The sequence below is a fragment of the Passer domesticus genome, chromosome 5 (assembly GCF_036417665.1).
Source record: "Passer domesticus isolate bPasDom1 chromosome 5, bPasDom1.hap1, whole genome shotgun sequence".
Lineage (NCBI taxonomy): Eukaryota > Metazoa > Chordata > Aves > Passeriformes > Passeridae > Passer > Passer domesticus.
The window spans coordinates 80,352,330-80,372,536 of record NC_087478.1 but is presented as its reverse complement, the minus strand read 5'-3'; the positions used below and the strand labels follow the sequence as shown (position 1 = coordinate 80,372,536).

At 38.9% G+C, this 20,207-nt stretch overlaps 1 protein-coding gene across 18 annotated transcripts in view; it reads right to left on the bottom strand.

Annotated features, from left to right (window-relative positions):
• The window catches only part of PIK3C2G (phosphatidylinositol-4-phosphate 3-kinase catalytic subunit type 2 gamma), a 241,376-nt gene that overhangs the window by 86,305 nt on the left and 134,864 nt on the right, over window positions 1-20,207 (bottom strand). For all 18 annotated transcript variants that reach the window (XR_010362871.1, XM_064421395.1, XM_064421393.1 and 15 more), the window contains 2 exons: window positions 19,834-19,927; window positions 18,669-18,763 (listed from right to left, as the gene is read on the bottom strand). Coding sequence is in view for 17 of the 18 variants with exons in the window: in XM_064421395.1 (XP_064277465.1) it covers window positions 18,669-18,763; window positions 19,834-19,927 (189 nt within the window). In the remaining variant the exon portion in view is untranslated. The remainder of the gene's footprint in view (window positions 1-18,668; window positions 18,764-19,833; window positions 19,928-20,207) is intronic.

Below are 20,207 nucleotides of genomic sequence, written 5' to 3'. Positions count from 1 at the left end.
TTTGACAACAAAATATTGTTGCAGACATATAAAGTAAGGGAGTTAGGCTTGAGAAACACAACATTGCCATTATTTTCTAACTTCCTAAAGCTCTTTATGAGCACCACAATACAATCTGCATTGAGACAAATCACTTGATTCAGTAGATTCAATCAAGGCAGCTCCTCCCACTCCTACTGAATGCCTGAACTGTGGAATTCATGTCCTGCTGACTCACAAAAAAATTACCAGATCAGTGAAAACAAAAACCATGCTCCACTGTGCAGGGAAAGGGCCAAACCCTGCTGAGGCTGCCTGGCAGAAAAATGTTTTATTTGATATGTAATACAGCTAGCTGCACACACTTTGCATTAAGAAAATGAATCCCAGATAAACCCGGTGTTGTCTGGAGAAAGAGCTTGAGAGTGAAACAGAAATGAAATGAACCTTGAAAGTGAACTGTATCAAGAATTAATTGGAAGTATAATGGTGCACAGGTACCACTATCACTAGCAGAGATAGAAGCTGGTTGTCTAAGGTTTAAGTAAGAAACAATCAGCCCCAGAAGGTCTTCTCCAATTTGTTGAATGGATATGATAACATTGATATAAGTGCTACAAGAATCATGCAGTAAAAAGCAGGGCTAAGTGTCTGTCTCTTTCTGCTCCAGCTGGTAAAAAAATTAAAATAAAAAAACCTGTTAACAAAGTGTGTCTTTTTCTAGTCTGCTCCTCTTTATTGGGTAGGATCTGAAAGCAGAAATTTATTAACACACTATCACAAACAAAAAAACCCTCCAGCAAAACACCAACACAACACAATTTAGTGGTAGTTTGTGTACAGCAGTACTGACCTTAGATAACTTCCCAATCTCTGAGTAGGGTCCACCAAAGATGCCACCCTAATAAAACATTAATCCAAAGCTACAGAAATTAAATCCTTCACCCCAAAGTGTCATTAATACTGAGGGTGACTTAAGCTCAGACTTGCAACTGTTGGTCTGACTGATTTTGAATACATGAATATTCATAGTATATTATGAATAAAGAAGTACCACCACTGCCTCTTTAAAGAGAGTGATTAAATCTCCTCTCCAAAAACTGCATTTGGAAATAAGAAAAAAAGAATATTTTTTAACAAGGCATTGCATTCAATATCTTCATGATCATTATCAATTGAACAGTATTATTTTCCATTCAATGAGAAACTTGGCGTTCAACTCTGGCATGAATTTTGAAAAGTCTGGTTCCATTTTTGCCAGTGCCTTCCTCGCGTGACTGAGTACGTCCCTGTCTGTGCTTTTTCCAAAACTGCAGTTTTTCTCCTCGGAACAAATGACGTATTGTTGTCAGAATTTCATGCAGTATCTTACACCAGCATCAGCAAAGCCTGAAATTGTCCAACAATCTGTCACTGTGAGAGTTCAGAGTAAATTCATGCAGAGGAACTGAAATGCTCCATTCATTCCAGGCATAACAGAAATTGTTGTGTTCTTCCCAGTGGGGAACTGCACTGGGAGTGAGCAGGGAATGGGATTAGATGGGATAATCACCACTAAAATAAGCAGACCCAATGGCTTTATTGGGATGCTGTCCAATATGCCAGCAATTAATTGAATTCAGGAGGTGACTAAGCTATTCTACTTTCAAACTACATAAATAAAATGCAAAATTAATTCAGATGAAGCAGTCCATGAGAGCCAATGGACTTGCAAAGCTTTGTACTGTTTCTGAATTTAGGACACAGTTATCACAGCAATACACTGAGGAGAAACTGAAAATGTTTTTTCTTCAACTGCCTATTGTTTGGGTAGTTTATGTCTATCAAAATGGCTTTGGATAGCATCTGTGGTTCCCATTAGCTTCACAGCTGAACAAAAAAAAAATCCCTCATGACACTATAAGACACAATGTAAGACACAGAACTAATTCTGAATGGTTCTGCATGCACTGGGCAATGCAAATGTACACAAAAATGCAGAATTAAACGAGTTGCACCACAGTACTTTGGTAACTTTACTTTGCTTGTTGGTTATTTTTTTTTAATTGTGCTGGTTTTATCTGGGGTAGATCTTATTTTCTTCCCAGTAGCTGGTATGAGGCTGTGTTTTGGATTTGTGCTGGAAACAGGTGATAATTCAGTTTTAGTTATTGCTGAGCAGTGTTTGAAGAGCCAAGGCCTTTTCTGCTCCTCACCCCAACCCACAAGCGAGAGGGCTGGGGGTGCACAAAAGGTTGGAAAGCCAGGACAGCTGACCCCAGCTGACCAAGGGATGTCCCAGAACACATGGATCATGCTCAGCAAAAAAAGATGGGGAAGGAGGAGGAAGGGGGAAAATTTGGGGTGATGGTGTTTGTCTTCTCAACCACCAATGAGTGATGGTGTGATTGAACACCTGCCTGCCCAAGGAATTCCTTGTTCCATGCTGCTCCTGTGCAACAGCTTTTGCTTTACCTGTTCAAATGTCTTTATCTCCATCCATGAATTTTATCACTTTCCTAATTCTCTCCCCCATCCCACTGCAGGGGACAGTGTGGGGCTTGTTTGCCACCTGGGGTTACACCATGACATTAATATCTAACACAGAAGTAGCTTCAGGGAAAAAACTGAAATTGTCTTTCTACAAGGTCATTAAGGCAGCTCATAACAGGAGCAGTGCCAGATTTTATTCATAAATTCTGAGCCAGATCTTTATAATCCTAGAGTATTCTGATTACTTTTTTTTTATGACTCTGGACATGGGAAAGGAAGAGTTTGGTTTAGGGGGGATGGGGAAATAGGATAAGACACTGTCATCGTTTTTCAAATATTATGACATTTAAAAGGACTTATTTCTGCAGAGCTGTTAATTTTCCTATTTGCTCTGAATTCAGTTACAAGAATTTGCTTTGTTGAACAATGTCTACACTCAAAGCTGTTCTCTTTCAATTAGAGTCTCAGATTTTTAGAGAAAAGGTGCTCAGATGTCAACAGCAGCAGAGGGATGTCTGAGATTTGATATGTTTCAAACACATGGGGAGTTAATGTTTCTTTTAAGGCAGCATCCCTTCTACCTCTCTGGAAGAGGAACACAGTGTTTTAAGCACAGGTAGCACAGATACAAGAACTGATTCCACATTATTTCCTGACGTGTCTGTCTTCTGGATCTGTGCTTTCATCACTGCTGCAAGCTAGCAGGCCAGCTTATCTTATTTTCCCAATATCTATCAAAGGGAACTTTATTCAAATCAGTGCCTAACAGGAACAGGGAGGAAACATGAGCCCAGCAGGTGCTGCTGTAAGTGTTTCAGCAATCCTGGTAGCTCAGTGTAATTACAAGACCTCTCATGTCTGACAGAGTGTGCTTTCTGCAAGATGTTGAGCCTCCTTTTGGTGACAATTTGCTCTGTGGCAGCTGAGTGCTGCACAACAAAGGATGCAGGGATCAGACCATGGGATCACAGTGCTCTGCTAGCTCTGTGCCCCTACCTGGGTGACTTTGTCAATAGAATGACTGGAGACAACTTCCAAAGTGGCATCATGGGGACATGCAGTCCCTTAGGCTTCCAAAATAACTCATTTGTTTTCAGGGAATAGCAGAGAGAAAATCAGAGTTTTCAATGGGGGAGTCTTTAGAGTCCAAATCACACTTTTTCATCTTTTCATGATTCTGAGTCCTTTAAGGGAGAAATCTCTTCACATTACAGCTCTCCTTATGCATAAGGTTACTCTGCAATCCTTTTCAAATAAGATGATAGCTATCATGTTTTAATTTAGTTAAAAGAGAGGTGACCATGAAAGATGATGACAGGAAAGAAGAACAAGCATTTACATGGCAAAGAAGAATACGTTATCTTCATACCTTTTCTAAGCCTGTTTTATTTCTTCCTCTCTGGTTTTATTTTTCTTCCTTTTTTCTTAGTCTCTATCAAGTTTTTGCTCCATGTTATGCATATCAATAGTACCTCTTGCAAAGATAGAGCAGAGCAGAAATGGAAATAACTTTAGATTTCTCCTTTTTAAATACTGCTCTGGTTCTGATTTTCCTTCCATTTCACTGCTTTATTGCCCCCAAATATTGGCTTTGTAAATAGAGAAGTGGGAATTTGAAGTTAAGCTCATGTACCAAGGAAAGCTTGCTGTAAGATATTAGTAAGAGAAAAGCTTTCTTTTTTAGATGGCCCCAGGGTATTTTCCTAGTCGACAGCTGGCCTAGTTACCATGGAAAACAGAAGAGCTGGAGGGCAGGCACAGTAGGAAAATGAGGCAGAAACTTACATGAAATTGGGTTGGCTTGGTTTGCAGAGGCTTGCTGAAATAATCTCACTTCAGACACCTCGCTGCTCTTTCATTGCTGGGAGTCGACACTGAGTTTCATCCAGGTTTAAAAGTCCATCTCAGCTCTGCTGAGACATGTTCAGCTGTGGGACCAGATCTGAATAAACTTTATTCTAAAGTAAAATCCTTTTTAATGAACTCCTAAGCAAGAAGATGTTGCTTCTTAAGCTTTTACCAAGGAAATCTTACATCAGCCTCTTCAGATCAAACTGAATTTTAACCTTGGGGTTAAAATCCATAGATTTTCATGTCATAAGAATTTAAGGCAGATAGAAGAATGAAAATACACCCTGAATTTTACTTGATAAGTAACCTTGGTAAAATTATTTTATTTCTCTGCGCTTCTGTTTTCTTTGTCAAAAGAAGAGAGATTTATTTCTCATAAGCTCTCCACAGAATGCTGTGTTTATTTCTAAGCTGCTCTTATGCCAGAGGTAAATGCCATGGCAAATAGGTCTTTTTAATAACATTGCCACCTCCTTCCCATGTGGGAATCCATCTCTCCAGCATCTTTCAATCATATGGGAGAAAATAACAGCCCCAGGCAGATTTTTTACTCCTAAGAAAACTGAATTAAGATTCAGTTTTTGTGATAAAAAGTCCAGGTGTGGTTCCAAGATTCACAATCACATTTGTGGTACTATTATTGCAGCAAGCAGATGTCATATTTCCATATGTCCTGAGTCAGGTAAAGAGTGGAGCAAGCTCTCCAGGGGCAGTCACTGCATTGGCAGAATAAATAGAATAAATATAGATCAGCCAGCTGACACAGGATGCTCCTGGGACTTTGAAGCTCCCTGGCTCTGCTGTTGGCATCTCTCTCACCCTGAGTGCTGCCCTTGTGAGGATGCAGCTGGACTGAGACGCAGAGTTCCCATCTTTCCTCTCCTCTCCTGCCATATCCATGATCTGTGAATACCCCTCAATCAGCCACACTTCATCAAAATGTGTGCTCTGCTGACAGACAAAAAACCTGTGCATGCCAAAAATTAATATGGGTAAGTGCCATGTTTTTCCTACCAGCAATACACATGGGGTGGCAGCCGTGGGTGAGCCAGGCAAATTATTGTTTAAATCACCTTTAAATTGCTGGTCTGAAAAAAAACTCCTGATAGCAAAGCTGGGCAGCATCTGAAGACAGCACGTGTCATCTTTGAATTGATGCAAAAAAAGATTTAAAATGGGGCATCCTTTGAATGAGGCTCCATTTCCATGACGAAGCAATGTCCCTCTGAGTGACAAACACAACAAGGCACTGACAGGTCAGGAATATTCACCACTGTGGCCACTTTGACAAACTGCCCCATCCACAAATGGGATCTGAGTGCCGTGTGAGCCACTCAAAAGTGACAAGTTTAATTTAATTAAAGTGCTTCTCCTGATAGAAATCGTCACACCCAATGAATGACAGTGTGGAGCAGGTTTAGAAGAATAAATACTGACTTCTAATACCACACTCAATAAAGGAAATGCTACACAAATGTCGAAATCTTCTTTACTGTGTGACCTTCTGCATGCCCAGTGCTCACAGGATAATTTTTGCAAATGGCAAAGCCTTTTTTCCCAGACAGAGCCCCACGTCCCTTGCTGAAGTACAAACAAGGTCTTCCTTCAGTTAAAAATGTGTCATATGTTACAACACTCATGATGAGGGACTGTTCTTTCAGTTAATCCAAGCCAATGAATTTGACTGTGGAAATCCCTTTCTTCATTAGCCAAGATGGCAGCTGCCACACTACAGCTAATGAGCCTGATTAATATCAATTCAGTAAATTAAATTTTTTCTTCCAGACATCAGATAATTTTGTTCTAATCCAGACATTTATACCGATTTAATATCAGCTGACATAACATAATTTCTCATTTAACACTAATTGAAAACTACTGGTTTCTTACTCTAAAGAGCATTTGCTGTCACTTGTAACTTATGGCTTTTTATAAAGCTGTCTTTCAAACAATATCATCATTGAATGTTATGTTTTCTGCCTTCCTGCAGAAACTTTATATGCAAACATATGACTGGCAACGTGGACAGAATAGAATAATCAGGTAATTTCTCTTAAAGGTATTAATTTTAACAATTTTTTTTCACATTTTCCATTATAGATTTGTAAAAGGACTGACTGAAACAAATGATAGAACTCTTAAATGAAACAAATGAAAGAACAAAAGAAAAAAACTCTCTGTTTAAACAGTGTTGAACTCAGTCCCTCTAGCTTTTTTTTTCTTTTAAATAATTTTGGATTTGTTCAGCTTGCCTTCAGGTTTGGTTTCTTCAGATGCTACAGAGAGAGCACATCCCTACTTCTGTGCTAATTGTTCTTATTGTGATGTAAAAGCCCCTGTGCTGTGGGTTTCACCATGACACTGTCTCAGCTGAACACGACCTGTGTGGAACCCTGCAGAAAGGTATTGGTGAAAGCCACCACACAGGAGATGGCACCTACTACAAAACTGGTTATTTGGAAAACACTCACAACATTCTCAATCCTCCCAACAATCAGTGTTGGATTAAGCCTTTTTCTGACCCAGAGATGGGGCAACTGAGAGGTGTTTTAACAACTTCTATCTCAGTCTCATGTGAAGGGTGAGACAATACAGATGTTATAATACATGCCATCACAATCAGAAACTATTTCTTAATTACAAGACACTATAAGTGTTTCTTGGTTTATAAACTTTTGCCACACCATGCTGTAAATGCCTTAAAGCCAATCATCTAAAATTACCCCTCGTGGTCCCACTACAATGCACCTTTCATAGTTCTATTTCTCCAAAGTATCCAGTCTTATTTACAAAACCATCCTTTGAAATTTGTTTCTATAGCTCCATGTCTCTCTCAACAATGTCTGTCTTATTTCATGGCATTTCCAAGTCAGCATTTCTTATTTCAAAGTTTACATACAGATACATACTATGTAACCCTCCTGTCAGGCTTTGAAAATTCTCTACAAATCCATTTCCCACAGGTAAGAACACCCTTCCTGCAAACCCTTATCTAAGGAGTGTCCTGCTGGCTCCAGGATTGAAGGGATCAGTAAAGAAGCCAAGGCAGCCACAGGATTCCTTTGCAATGCACAGAAACGGGTCACTGATGTCAGCAGGGACCTCTGCAGGTCCCCTGGTCTGGCCCCTGCTCTAGTCAGAGCTAGCTCTGATATGGGATGGGTTGTTTTCAGAGGGCCTGCCCTCGGCAGCGGGGTGGGAGAGCTCCTGGGCTGGCAGAGGGAACAGCGGTGCAACTTGACAAGTGTGATGATGATGATGGGTTCCCAGAAGAAGAGGAGCTTAAAAAGACATGACCCACTGACAGACAAGCCTGTCATTTGGCCAGGAACATGAATAAGTGTGCCAGGAGCTGCTTCTCTAAGTTCTGTCACTTTCTGTTCCAAGTGTCACTCTGCTCTGTCCCATCAACCACAGAAACTGGAGGGCAATTTCTGGCAAGCACTTCAAGCCAGAGCCCAGCTGCCACAGGAACAGCAATATTTCAAAATCCTTGTGATATAGATTAATTTTAGGGTAGGAACAAAGAATTCACAATATTCTTTACACTGACTAGATCATGTCTGGCAGAACTCCCCTTGTGTATAAAATAGGAGATTGGCGTTTGCCTATGGCACTGTCTGGACAAAATCCTCTTACGAGTTTGCAGTGCACAAAATGTGAGGGCTCCATCCTCTGAAGGAGCAGCTGAATATTTACCACTCTTTGCCTCCTAGCCCTTCAGGTTCTCAGAGAAGTTATGTTAGACAAAGTGCAGTCAGCCTCAGGATTTGTGGGAAGCGATCAAGCACGACTCTCCAGGGGCTCTTCCAAAAGGAGACTTATGTCTGTTTTCCAGAATCAGTAACTCAGACTGAGACAGAAGCACAAAGATACATTTCCAGGCACAAGAGTCTTCAAGGAAACATATAGCAATGTAGGAATCCAAATTACACTGTACAGGAAGGGTAGACTAGCACAGGTTATATTTGGGAATAATGCTTTTTTTTTTAATGGAACTCGTTCTAGATCTCCCAGTTCTCTTGGGAAGTCACCTGAATCTAAACTTAACTGCTAGTAAAAAGTCATTAGAACACAGCAGATCTATGTTATTTACAGTACTACTTATCCCTACTCTCCTCCTGCTTTTCTGCATCCTTCCTCCTATAAAAATATTTTGCTTGCTATCCTTTATTCCCTCAGTGATTACTCTTTGCTCCTTTGCCTGCTTATTTTAATTTTATTTATAAAGCATGTTTTGTGTTGCTTCACTCAGTGCCACACTTTGCTGCAAACACTGGGAACATTGTGGCACTTCACTCCTTTCCCAAGCCAGTGAACACTGCTCAGGCTTCTGTTTCTGGGAGATTTGGGATCTCGAAGCAGAATAGACAGAGGTGTTTTCAGAGCAGGTGGAGGGAATTCCCAGCTTCAGCCCTCCCCACTGCCAGAATCATGCTGCTTTTCACATTACATCCTCTACCCACTTCCAAGGGAATCTAGATGAATCTTGGGAATGAGGTGGAAGGAGGCCTTGGGGGAACAGTTATTTTAATTTCACTGGATGACAGACTCTGAACAATCGCTGGGGGAGGCTGAACATGAAAACTGAGCACTTATGTAAGGGGAAAAAATACATTTTTTTAATCTCCTTGGATATAAGCCTTGCTACACAAGCTAGAAAAATCAAATGTAAGAAGCAGAAAACAGGATTTTATCGAGAGATATGTTGAAGGTGGCTTTGCTGTTTACACTGAAGTATTTAAGAGTCACCCTTTATGTCTAAGGATTTGAACTCTACAAACCATTTATTAGATAAGGAAGGGAACCTCATTTTGTGAGAGAGGGAGGGTGTTGATTTGAAAGGATCATCCACCTGTGTATGTGCCAGTGTTTCTCTATTCAAGTAAACACTAAGTTTTATTGCTATATTATTATAATACCTATACTACCTCTAATACTGACAAAAGATAATGGCATTATTTTCACACCAACAGAACTCTCACCCCTCTAGAGCTGCTCCACTGTGCTGTGCTTGGACAGCTTTTGATCCAGCAAGCACTCAGCCAGAATGTTATTTTTCTACTGCCCACCAAGACCCAGCCCCTGTTACCTCTTTACCAACTAAAAAAAGGATTTTTTTTTTGCTCTTTAACATGTATTTTTCACTATATATATATATGTTTATAACTTTCTAGTAGTTCAACAAACTATCAACTCCCAAAACCATCACTAATTAGTTATTTTTATCAAACATGAAAAATACCAACAGCCTCTCCTAAAACATCACTTCCACAATACAAAACCAAAATAACCCTGAACCAGAAAAAAACCCTGAGGGGGAAAAAAAGGAATGAATATGAACAAATTTGTATTCACCATTTAAAATTTTCAGTGGAGGTAATTTGTACTAGCCCTTTGAAAGATAGACAAATGCAAAACAATAGCTACTCCAGCACTGAGGCTTTGATCAAATTTACAAACAAATAATTTCTCATATATATGCTGCCAGCAGTTTATGCCACTTAAAACCCACATGCTCCACTTCATAACAGTTTTTTTTTTAATTCTTTTTTAATTTTTTTCCTTAACATAAGGTTTTCCCTCAAGTAACAGCCAGCAGTGAACAGCAGCCAGGCAACACACTGCAGAGGTGAGATACCAATGGTATTTCCAAAATTACTGCGCCTAAAAGATTGGTGTTTTCAAGCTAAGAAATAAGACAACCAAAATGAGCACCAAGAGAGGGAGATGTGCCTGAAATGACAAACTTTGCATTAGGGATGGTTTTAAAATGTGCATTGCCCCTCCTCTAAATTGAGATGGAAATATGCTGGTGAGTTGCTTTAGAATGGAGGGGAGGGTTTATAGCAATAGAGAGGGGAAGGTAAATTGTTCAAAAAAGAGCTCAATGTGGCACTCACTGCGTTACCCCAGCCACAAGTCTCTGCTTTACCATCTCCAGTGACAAGCAGAAGAGGAATTAGGACTTTTTGACACACCATCTGAATGTTTCCACCTAAGCTCCATGTTTCTCTGAAAAGCTTTGATTTTGATGAACATTTTTAAAAAAATTTCAGTGAAAAATTCCTTGCTGCTTTACATTACTCTGCCAGCCACCCACCACTGATGCAATATTGTGATAGCTTATCTCTGGATGCCTTTACACAGGAAAAAGGGCCTTTTGGAGAAGAAATTCAGTTCTTGCAGCCTGATTTTCTTTCAGAAACAAAAAATAATCTGCTGAACTTTACCAAACAATGTATTTGACAGACACCACACTAAAAGCTACAGGATAATTCAGCTGTCTTTTGACAGAGATGCCTATGGCTCGTGTGACCCATTGGGCAGAAATTGACAGCTTTTAGATTTGGAAGGAATCTGAATTGTTTTTAGATTTACTGGTCACTTTCTGTTTAATTCAAGGGTCCAACATCATCAGCTCCAGCCAGGTGGGCTCTTTGCCAAGAAAGCACTGAAGGAGACAATGTGAGACAATGGTCCCTTGAATAATTCTCTTGTTTAAAAGGTTATTGCAACACCACAGCAATGTTGTTCAAGCAAAAGAGCCAAAAACAACCCATCTGACAGCTTTTCTGTCCTCTCTCAAATGGTTTTGAATTTGGTCACCATCCAAATGACATCATTCTGATTACAGACTAATATACCATTGAGTATGGGCGAGCATTCTGAAAGCAATTAACATTCAGGGAAATATTTTCAAACAGCAAAGGCTTTATGAGTTTAATCCTGAAATAATTATCATCTGCAAACATGTAAAAATACTGAATTATAGTAATTCTGTTATCCTGACAGGACCGTCTATCAATCCTTACCCTCTTCTGCCCAGAAATGTTACCTTTTTTCCTAGTTTATTTGTTTGTTCATTTTAAAATGTGTTAATAATTATATTTGGGTTTACATTAGGGAATTCTTTTCTAGGAAAAATTACCCAAAACTGAAGAAAAAATACCAAGTAATTTTCTGCTAAATCATGCCCTGATGCAACATATTCAACAATGTCTAATTCATGATTCTATTTCTTCTAATGTTTCAGTTGTTTAGGCAAAGGTCCAAAGCCCAGTTTTCATGCTGGTGGAGAGTGATGACTAAACCTAGAAATATTAACCACAGAAAACACACAACTGACAGCAACATTAAGCCTACCAATAACTCATTACAGTGCATGTCCTGTAACCACTTGAAGCCTCTCTGTTTATTCATATTTTTCCTTGAAGTTCTCACTGCCAGTGTTCAGAAATAGGAATGATTTACAAAACTCCAGCCTGTCAGACCAGCTGTGGCCAACAGCCTAACTATAAATGAGTACTGCAAACATATCAGTCCAAGGAAATCAGGGCCTGAACTGCATTTATTCAAGTCATGAGGCAAAAACTTTGTGTTCCAAGAAAAATGGATTGAAAACAACACTCTGAAGTAGCTCAAGACAAATTTTGTCAAAAATTGGTTCAAACAGCTATAGTTAAAACACAAAACTTGCTAAGCTGGAAAGAATAAAAGACCTATAACAGAGCAAGACGTACAAAATGCTTTACATAATGTGATGCAATTTTGAAACATCTGCAGACTCATTTTGAGTACAGTAATTGCCATTTCTAGCAAAACAAAAGTTTCAAACAGAGGAAAGAAATGTAATTGTTTTTTCCCAAATATTCCCAGAACGTAAAGCCTGAAAGTGAAATCATGCAATGCAACTAAATGAAATTTTTTTTTAGATACTACATCTGAAAAATTTGTGGTGAGGCATCTTCTCCCAGTATTTCACCTGAGCACTGAGGATCAGGAGCACCTGGGCTGCAGAGGCAGCATTTCACCAGTGAAACACAGCACCAGCTGCTCAGCTGAGTCACAGGAGATTCTCTCTATGCTGCTCACTTTCCAGCTTTGAGGCTTTGTGTCTCCAAAATCATTACAATCTTCTTTGGGAAATTTGCATCATCCTTAAATTGCAGCTACCATTATTTGTGATTTGGACACCTCAGATCATTGAGGTTGGCCACTCAGTATCGGCTTAAAGAAAATTTCCATGTAAAGAAACTACTTCTAGGATTAGATTCAGGCATCTTTTTCTAGTAGCTTTCCACAACATATACCAAAAAATCAAAGTATTTCCACATCCTACAAATTCATAACTGAAAATTATCCAAGTGAAGTGACAGAGCTAGATGAATGTTCTGTCAAAAATTTTCCTGACTTATCAGTACTCTGGTTTACATCCCCAAATGTCCCTCTGGGACAAGCAAAGATGACATGAGGCATCCATCAGCAAAGATTTTTCCTCCATATTTTGTTGCTGAGAGAAGCAACAATAAAACATTTTTTAATGGGAAAATAAGGAAGAAAGGCACAGATGAAAGCTGCGTGTGACACCTGCACAGAACCTGCTCTGAGTCCCTCTCTGCTCACCCAGGGGAGTCCCTGCAGCCCATCATGAGACCTGAGAGCACCACAAGGCTCTGTGCAACCCTTCCTGCAGGGCAGATCCAAGAGGCAAACCCATCTTTCATGTTCAGCTCCATTACTGGAGGGGTTGGGACAGATAGAACTTGAAGCTTGTGGGGAGCTTTCTGGCATAGCTGAAAAACCAGATTTGTCAGCTGCAGAATTTTTAACTGCAAAAGGAGCCAAATGCAAAATAAATCAGACAAGCCATATGTGGAAAAACAATGTACTGAAAAACTTTTTCCTTAGTGCTACCTTATAAATCATGAAGCAGCTAAAAGAACTCAAGCTTTTCAGAACTCTGTCCCCTTTTCCAGTTTATCTTTGCAGTTTTAAGTTGGCTCACTTGTGCACATACACATTAGTGTGTTTTTTCATTTCAGTGACATGCCCTAATAACTGGCATTTACAGACTTTTTATGCTTCACTTGACAACGTTAATCCTCCCTGAATATGACTTTTGGTATGGAATTTCCTTTGTTCCAAAGGTGGGACACACACAGAGTTATCTCTGTGTTCAGTAACTTATTTAGGGCCACTGAATATTTGCCTGCGCCAATAAAATTAATGATGCTTCACTCCATGCTCACGTTGATGTATGATCACCAGGGTACCTCACCTTTTCCCTTTTGTGCTTGCACAGGATTTGGAAAAGAACCCACCATTCCTGGATTTCTGGACATTCAGGAACACATTCACTCTACTAAGGATCATTAAAATAATTAAAACCAGACACATGCACAACTATGTTATTTATATCCTTTGTCAGTGACTCACCAGATTTTCTCATATTCACTAAATTACAAAAAGGCATAACTTCGTGCTTTATCAATTTTTAAACAGATTTCTTTTAAAAAATCTGTAATTTTCAACAGTGTGGGAAAACTAACTCCCTCTTTATATTTTAAATGTTGAAATGCCATACTTAGATCCTTTGTTAACCTTTCCCAGTCATGTTTTCAATTTGACTTTTTAAATTCTTTGGAATTTATTTTCATTTTCCTTTTTGTTAGAATTTTGAAAGTTTAAAATGGGGTCTTGCCCCACAGTCTTCTAGTCCTCCAGCTAGCTCCTCCTTTTATCAATTCCAGCTGAGGTCAAAGCCAGTTCACTCTTCTGTCTTTAGAGACAGCAAAAAGTGACCCTAAAATACTAAATACTATTACTAAATACTAATACTTTTTTTCCTTCTTAAGATCTAAAATGTGTTTAATTAAATGTAAGATTTGTTTTTTGTTTAAATATACCATTTTCTCACTAAGTCTGTAACTACTAAAGGTCAAACCCAAGTTACTTCTTCACAACAATCTCTATTCCATTTGACATCATCTTTTTCTAAAACTGGAGTCTGAGAAAATGGAAAGTCTGTAAATTAGGAAACAAAATAATTATCTGTCTGTTGTACAGGGCAATAACCCAAGGCCCACACAGCTAATAATGAAGCACTCAGCACAGAAGTTGGCTGAATCATTATCTCACACAAATAATGCTTTAAGTAACTAAAGAAAAAAGAAAAGTCTCCAAGACTGGTGTTACATAAACAAGAATTATGATTTCAGAACAAGAATCCCAAGGTGTGATCTGTGGCTGAGGTTCTCTGCAGTCCAAAACATAATGATCACATCGAGTTCTCTGAATTCCCATGAAACTCACAATCACCTCTTAGTTGAATCAAAAATATCCTTGGACTGGCTGTTCCTATACGGGTTCAAAGTTACACATATGATTAAATGTTTTTTTAATTCTGCTCAGTGAAAAGGACCAAATTAATGCAAAAACAAGAACAGGCATCTTTTGTGTTTACATTCATGTCATTTTAATGGGCTGGGGTTTTCAGCCTGCTCTGCGCAGCAATTTGGGAAGTTCATTTCATAATTAGCAGACATGATAACTTCTGACTGTCAGAGAAGAAATGATAATGCAGGAAGAAAAAGATCTGGAGGATGGTCATCTGTTTAATGTTCAGATAATTAAGAGTGTTGGACAAATGAGTGTCTGCTTGATTTATTCCTTCTTCTGAACACTTTAAGTAAATTATGGTTAACATAGACCAGTTCTGACAGTTAAAAATATATTTCCTTTCAGAAAATATGAGACAAGGGTTCCAGTGCTGGAGTTCTGAATAAAAGAGTGGTAATGATTTTGGAGAAAAAGATATTGAGGTACAAACTTCCCAAGAGCAGAAAATGGAACTGGGATCTTTTTAAACTTTTATACATTGCTGTTCTTTTTGCTTCTTATAGTTCTTTTTATGTATATATATTAAAAAAAAGATAAATGATGTTCTAGCCATAAAATCAATAGTCTGATTGACATTGTTTCCAGTGTGCTGGATTCCACCAAGTTCCTTTTTAATCTCACATTCTTACTTTTCTACAAGATGTGGACTTGGAAAAGACAGAAGACTACTCCCTTTTCTCTTGTCAGTCAACCTGCAGTTCAGAAATGCCAAAACCTGGGAAAGCTCTCCAAAGTTTAAATGACTTAGAAGAGAAGCTACAAAAAGACATTTTATCTTCAGCAAGGTTTTCACCTAATTTTTCCTTTCCTTGAGCTGAGCAAACCAGATTATTGGAATTTACAAACACTGCCACTCTTCCACGACGATGGTGCTGCTCCCCAGCAACACCTTCGAGCAGCTGCCCTGGATCCTGGAGGACATTTTCCCTGCTATTCAATCTTCCTGTGGAAGGCAACCATCTGTGAGCCATTCTCCTGGCCACCTGCTGCCCCAGCCAGCTGTTCTGACTCCATGCTGCAGCTGCCACCTGTGACAGCAGCTAAAAGCCAAAAACACTCCAGCAAGAGGGAAACCAACTGGCAGGAAGCCAGGTGGATTAAAGCTCCGGCACAGAAGCTGACAAAAACCCACCTGTGTGTGAAACATCAAGTAGGAAGGAGAAAAGCACTGCCTTTCAGTGAGCAGAAGGGCCCAAAAGGGCTCAGCAGTTTGCTTTCCCCTCAAGGAACTTTTTGTGCTTTGCTAGAACCAGTTTAATACATTGACACCTTGGCTCCAGGGAATGGGGAAATTTGCTCCAGCCTTCCTGCCTGCCAGGAGCTCTGGTGGGACTAGCATCAGAGAAAATTTCTGGAAGGTAGTGGGATAATTCTCCATGTCTCATGGACATTGGGAAGTCCTGAAATAAGACTAAAATGGGATTTAAGTGGTACACGAGTCCTGTGCTGGCACAGTATGCAGGGGCAAATTTTAATCTTGGGAAGAGGAAGACATTCAGAAGTACCAATGAGGAGATAAAACACTGATGGATGCAGATGGCCCAGATTCCTCAAGAATTTGGAGAAGAGAAAAGACACAAATGATAAGAGAAAACCCAAACATTCAAACAGGGTGTGAGATCCTTCTCATGCTCAATAGCAGAATTAATGGAACAAATCTGCAAAACTTACAAGTGAAGAACAGACTGAAACTATCCTGACCGACAACTGCTGAAGATACATCCCAAGAATAAAAATTCTCCCTGTTCTGTCCACCTTTGCCAGTTACTGCCCAATAATTTTTAAATAAAACTTCAGACAAACTTATCACTGCTTGATGAAATGAAATTAACAATTTGCTATCCAAAATTAATATTTAAAAAATATGACTGGTACACCATTGTTGGGTAGCTGCTTATCTCTGACCTGCAGGGAAAATGAGTCAATTTGAAATAACTGACATCTTATTATAAATAGTATTTGTCATTAAAATAAGTTATAGTGTCCACAGTCACCACCTTTTCTAGAAATTTCTTAATTTGCAATAGTATTGTAAAACATGGAAGTTCAAATCAGTTGAATTTTCCCCTGTGGCTCTGAAAAAACTTCAGCAGTTTTCTGTATTGCATTAGCCTTTTCCAAGTTTACTTTGGGCAAGTACAGTGTGCATATTGTTGTATTATTTAAGCGTATTTTTATTGTAATGTCATTCATTACAATTAAAAATAAACAAAAAATCGTTACTTAAGGTTTTTTCTACCAGTCCTTGCTTCTTGATAATGAAACAGAATGTGACACTTGAGAATAAAATGTAACCTAATCACATTCCTTAAAATAAGTTTTCTGAGTGTACATGACACATGTGCTCCCCACATTATTAAATCATTGAACTTCTTTTAAAAGAAGTCTCTTTAGAAATAAGTGCAAGAGAACCTCTGCTTTCCCTTACTTTTAAAATGACTGAAATTCAATTTGTGAAGTAAATTGTTAATTATTTAAGACTTTGTTAATAAAAGCCATGAAATTACCAGTAAACTTTGTAAGCAGAATTTACGGGTTGGGAAACTGTCTTTTAAAATAAAGGAGCAGGAATATGAGTAATTACATAAATTGGAATGTTAGGGAGAAAACAGTTTACAACTGAAGAACAGAGTGGAGCAGAGCAACCAAAAAACCCCTAAAGTGTAGGTGATGAATACAAACACCAAATCCTAAGAGACGTTTGCCACATTTCTTAGTTTAGCTTGAAACATATGAACTAAACACCTAAATAAAAGAGGTACCCAGCATGAACAGGGCTACTACCAGCTGAAAAGCAGAGAATACAGGCAGCCTTGAGAAACAACCTACGTGATGTGGATGTAGTTACCCTATACACAAAGCTGTGTATAAAATAAATTTATTCTGCCACTTTACATTGCACCGTGCCAGATAAACTTATATATTCAGGATGGAATAACTGCTCTGTATTACCCAAGGTTATAATATTAGACAGTTTGGGCAAAATTTGGGGAAAAATAGGGATTTGCACTGGGAAGTAAAGAGGAAGAAGACTGTAGACAGTAATTTTTCTTCTAAGAAGAGAGGAGTTAAAGAAAACACAGGCAAACTAATGATGTTCCTCTGTCCACTGAACCCTAGATATAATTTCTAATTTTACAGGAAAACTACCAGCTCTGAGGGCATGTTTAAAACTCCAGACTGGATATTTTATGTGCAGTATGACGAAGTTTAATGTTACTAGAAATTTTCTCAGGCGTATTTCAGGCACTGTCGAAAAATGGCTGGCTAAATGTGGTTCCTCTTTATTTGAAAGATATGCTCATTAAGCACATTATCCTACCCATTTCAGTAAAACAAACACATTAATAATTCTGTTTTATCCCCACTAACACTTCCAGAGACCATGCAGGTATGAAAGTATTATTTATGCTCTTCCCAACCCTGCACTTTATCAACCAAATGACTACATTTCAAATTGTTTTCTTTCCTTTGCAGAGAGGAAAGCTTTGGTTTAAGGGATCTGAACCAGTTGAACTGTAAATGAAAGCTCAGTAAAACCATCATTACTAAATATGGGGGGGGAAAAAGAAAAAAAAAGAAAACACACAAGAGTTTGATTGGGCAGATGCTAAGACATCAAAAAGCCACATTCTCAGAGAGCCTTGAGGTAACAGCACAGCAAACAGAATAATTCAATAATACAATAAGAGGACTCCTTATGTTGGAGGTAGATGGTGAATGGTAATTTCTACCAGGCCTGATACATCTCCACAATCATGAAAAGGAACTGTTGGAAACTCTACCATCACAAGTCAGACTGATATAGAAAGGGGTAAGACATACATCTTGACACACATGACAACTCTGACAACTTCAGGAGAGATCAGGGGAGTCACAAAAGCAGCTAGCCTCCTTTGAAAGTGAACCAATGGTAAACTTTGGGGAAGGCTACTTTTGGTTCAAACAAAAAAAATGCTGAAAAACCAAGAGGCAGAACTTCCCCCTCTTCTGCCTGCCCAGGGCCAGGGTGAAGGTGGAGATAAGTGGGTCTTTTATACAAATTACCCACACCCAGTGCTGAAAGGGAAGGAGCAAAACTTAACTTTTCTGTTGATTTTAAACCAAAGGAGGGTTTATGACCAATGGAATAATGGATAAATTTCACTATGACAGAAAATGACTGTAATGGCAAATGGTCTTACCAGTAAAGCTGATGGGCTACTTGGATGCTCTGAAGAGAACGATTCAGCAGGAGTTTCACCAGAGGGCTTTCAAGACTCCACTCAAACTTTAGCACCTGAATGGAAAAAAATATAATAAAAATAAATTTTTGTGCTGGCTTTGGTGTTTTTCCTTTATAATAGAAAGCACCCGGTTCTCAGTTTGAACAAAGCAGTCAGACAATGGAGAGTTTGCTCTGGCAATGCAATGAGCAGAGAAACTTCAGTTCCCAAGCATCTACCACCACCTGTAAGACAGACAGACACCACCCTTATTTTGTGTTAATATCCATATAAATATGCAGCTTGTCTCCCCCCACTTACAACTATCATTGCCATATTTAATTTATCTGATTATCTGCTTTGGAAAATAAACTTCTTTTAGAACAGAAGCTGAGGAAGGTGAAAGGTCCCAGCAGTTTGTGAATGCTGTAAAGCTGTGAAGGTTCTGCTGCCTCACAGTAGTGGATTACATGAATATATTCATAAATGCAAAGAGATATCTATCTAGTTAAGCAGATATCACAAGCACAGAAAGAACTCTGCAGTGTGGATAGTGGGTCATCCATATGCACAGTGTTACCAAGTGAGGGGATAAAGCTTCCAAAAGTTCCTGCTCAGCCCCAACCCAGGACCTATTCAATCACCAAGTGCTTTGGAAGCAGTGATGCCATAACTTGCAAAACATTAATTTCCAGTGCAATGCAATGTACATCTCTAAAGAGACAATTGCACACCAAATGTCCACTTCACTCTATGTTGACAGTGGTTTTCTCAGTATATGTGGTATTAAAAACCCAGATATTAAAAATTTTGTGGCAACAGCATTTCTTTCCTTGGCTGCAATGAAGCCCTGCCACCTGAGCAGAATTTCTCTTGTTCAGATGCACTTTTTACTTTTCTTTGTTACTTGAAAATACCTTCATGTGTTATCTATGAAAGCCCAAGCAGAATGCCAAAACAATTCCATGCTGCTAAGCTGGAAGCAGCCTCACCCTCAGCCCTGTTTTTAACCACTCATTTCATCAGCTGACAAGACTTATTTGCTCCTCTTACAATGTCTTAACCAAGCTAAAAGCATCAAAAATATTTAATGCAGTTATTGATCTGGACTGAAGGCTTCCTTGGCTATCAATTTCCTCCTTACCTGGACCAGCTGTGGGAGGTATTCTAACAATTCATCATTTGACACATTTTCTATTTGTTGGACCGCTGCCCTGCGAATATCTTGATCTGGAAAACTAGAGAAAAACAAATAGGTATCATTAAGAGCTACCAGACCACTGCAACTCTCCTGAGCTCTCACTGATATAAAATGTTAGAAGAACTGATTTTCTCTCAAAATGGAGCAGGAAAAAAAGCCAGTTAATTTGCTTTATTGTAACAAGAAACACACCACAGATTACTTAATTGGACTGAATGTTACAGTGTCACACAGGGGAGGAAAAACCCCAAAAAGCTGATCTTGAAATACCTTTTTGAATTTGAAATAGCACGTATTGTAATTTCCCAAAATATAAA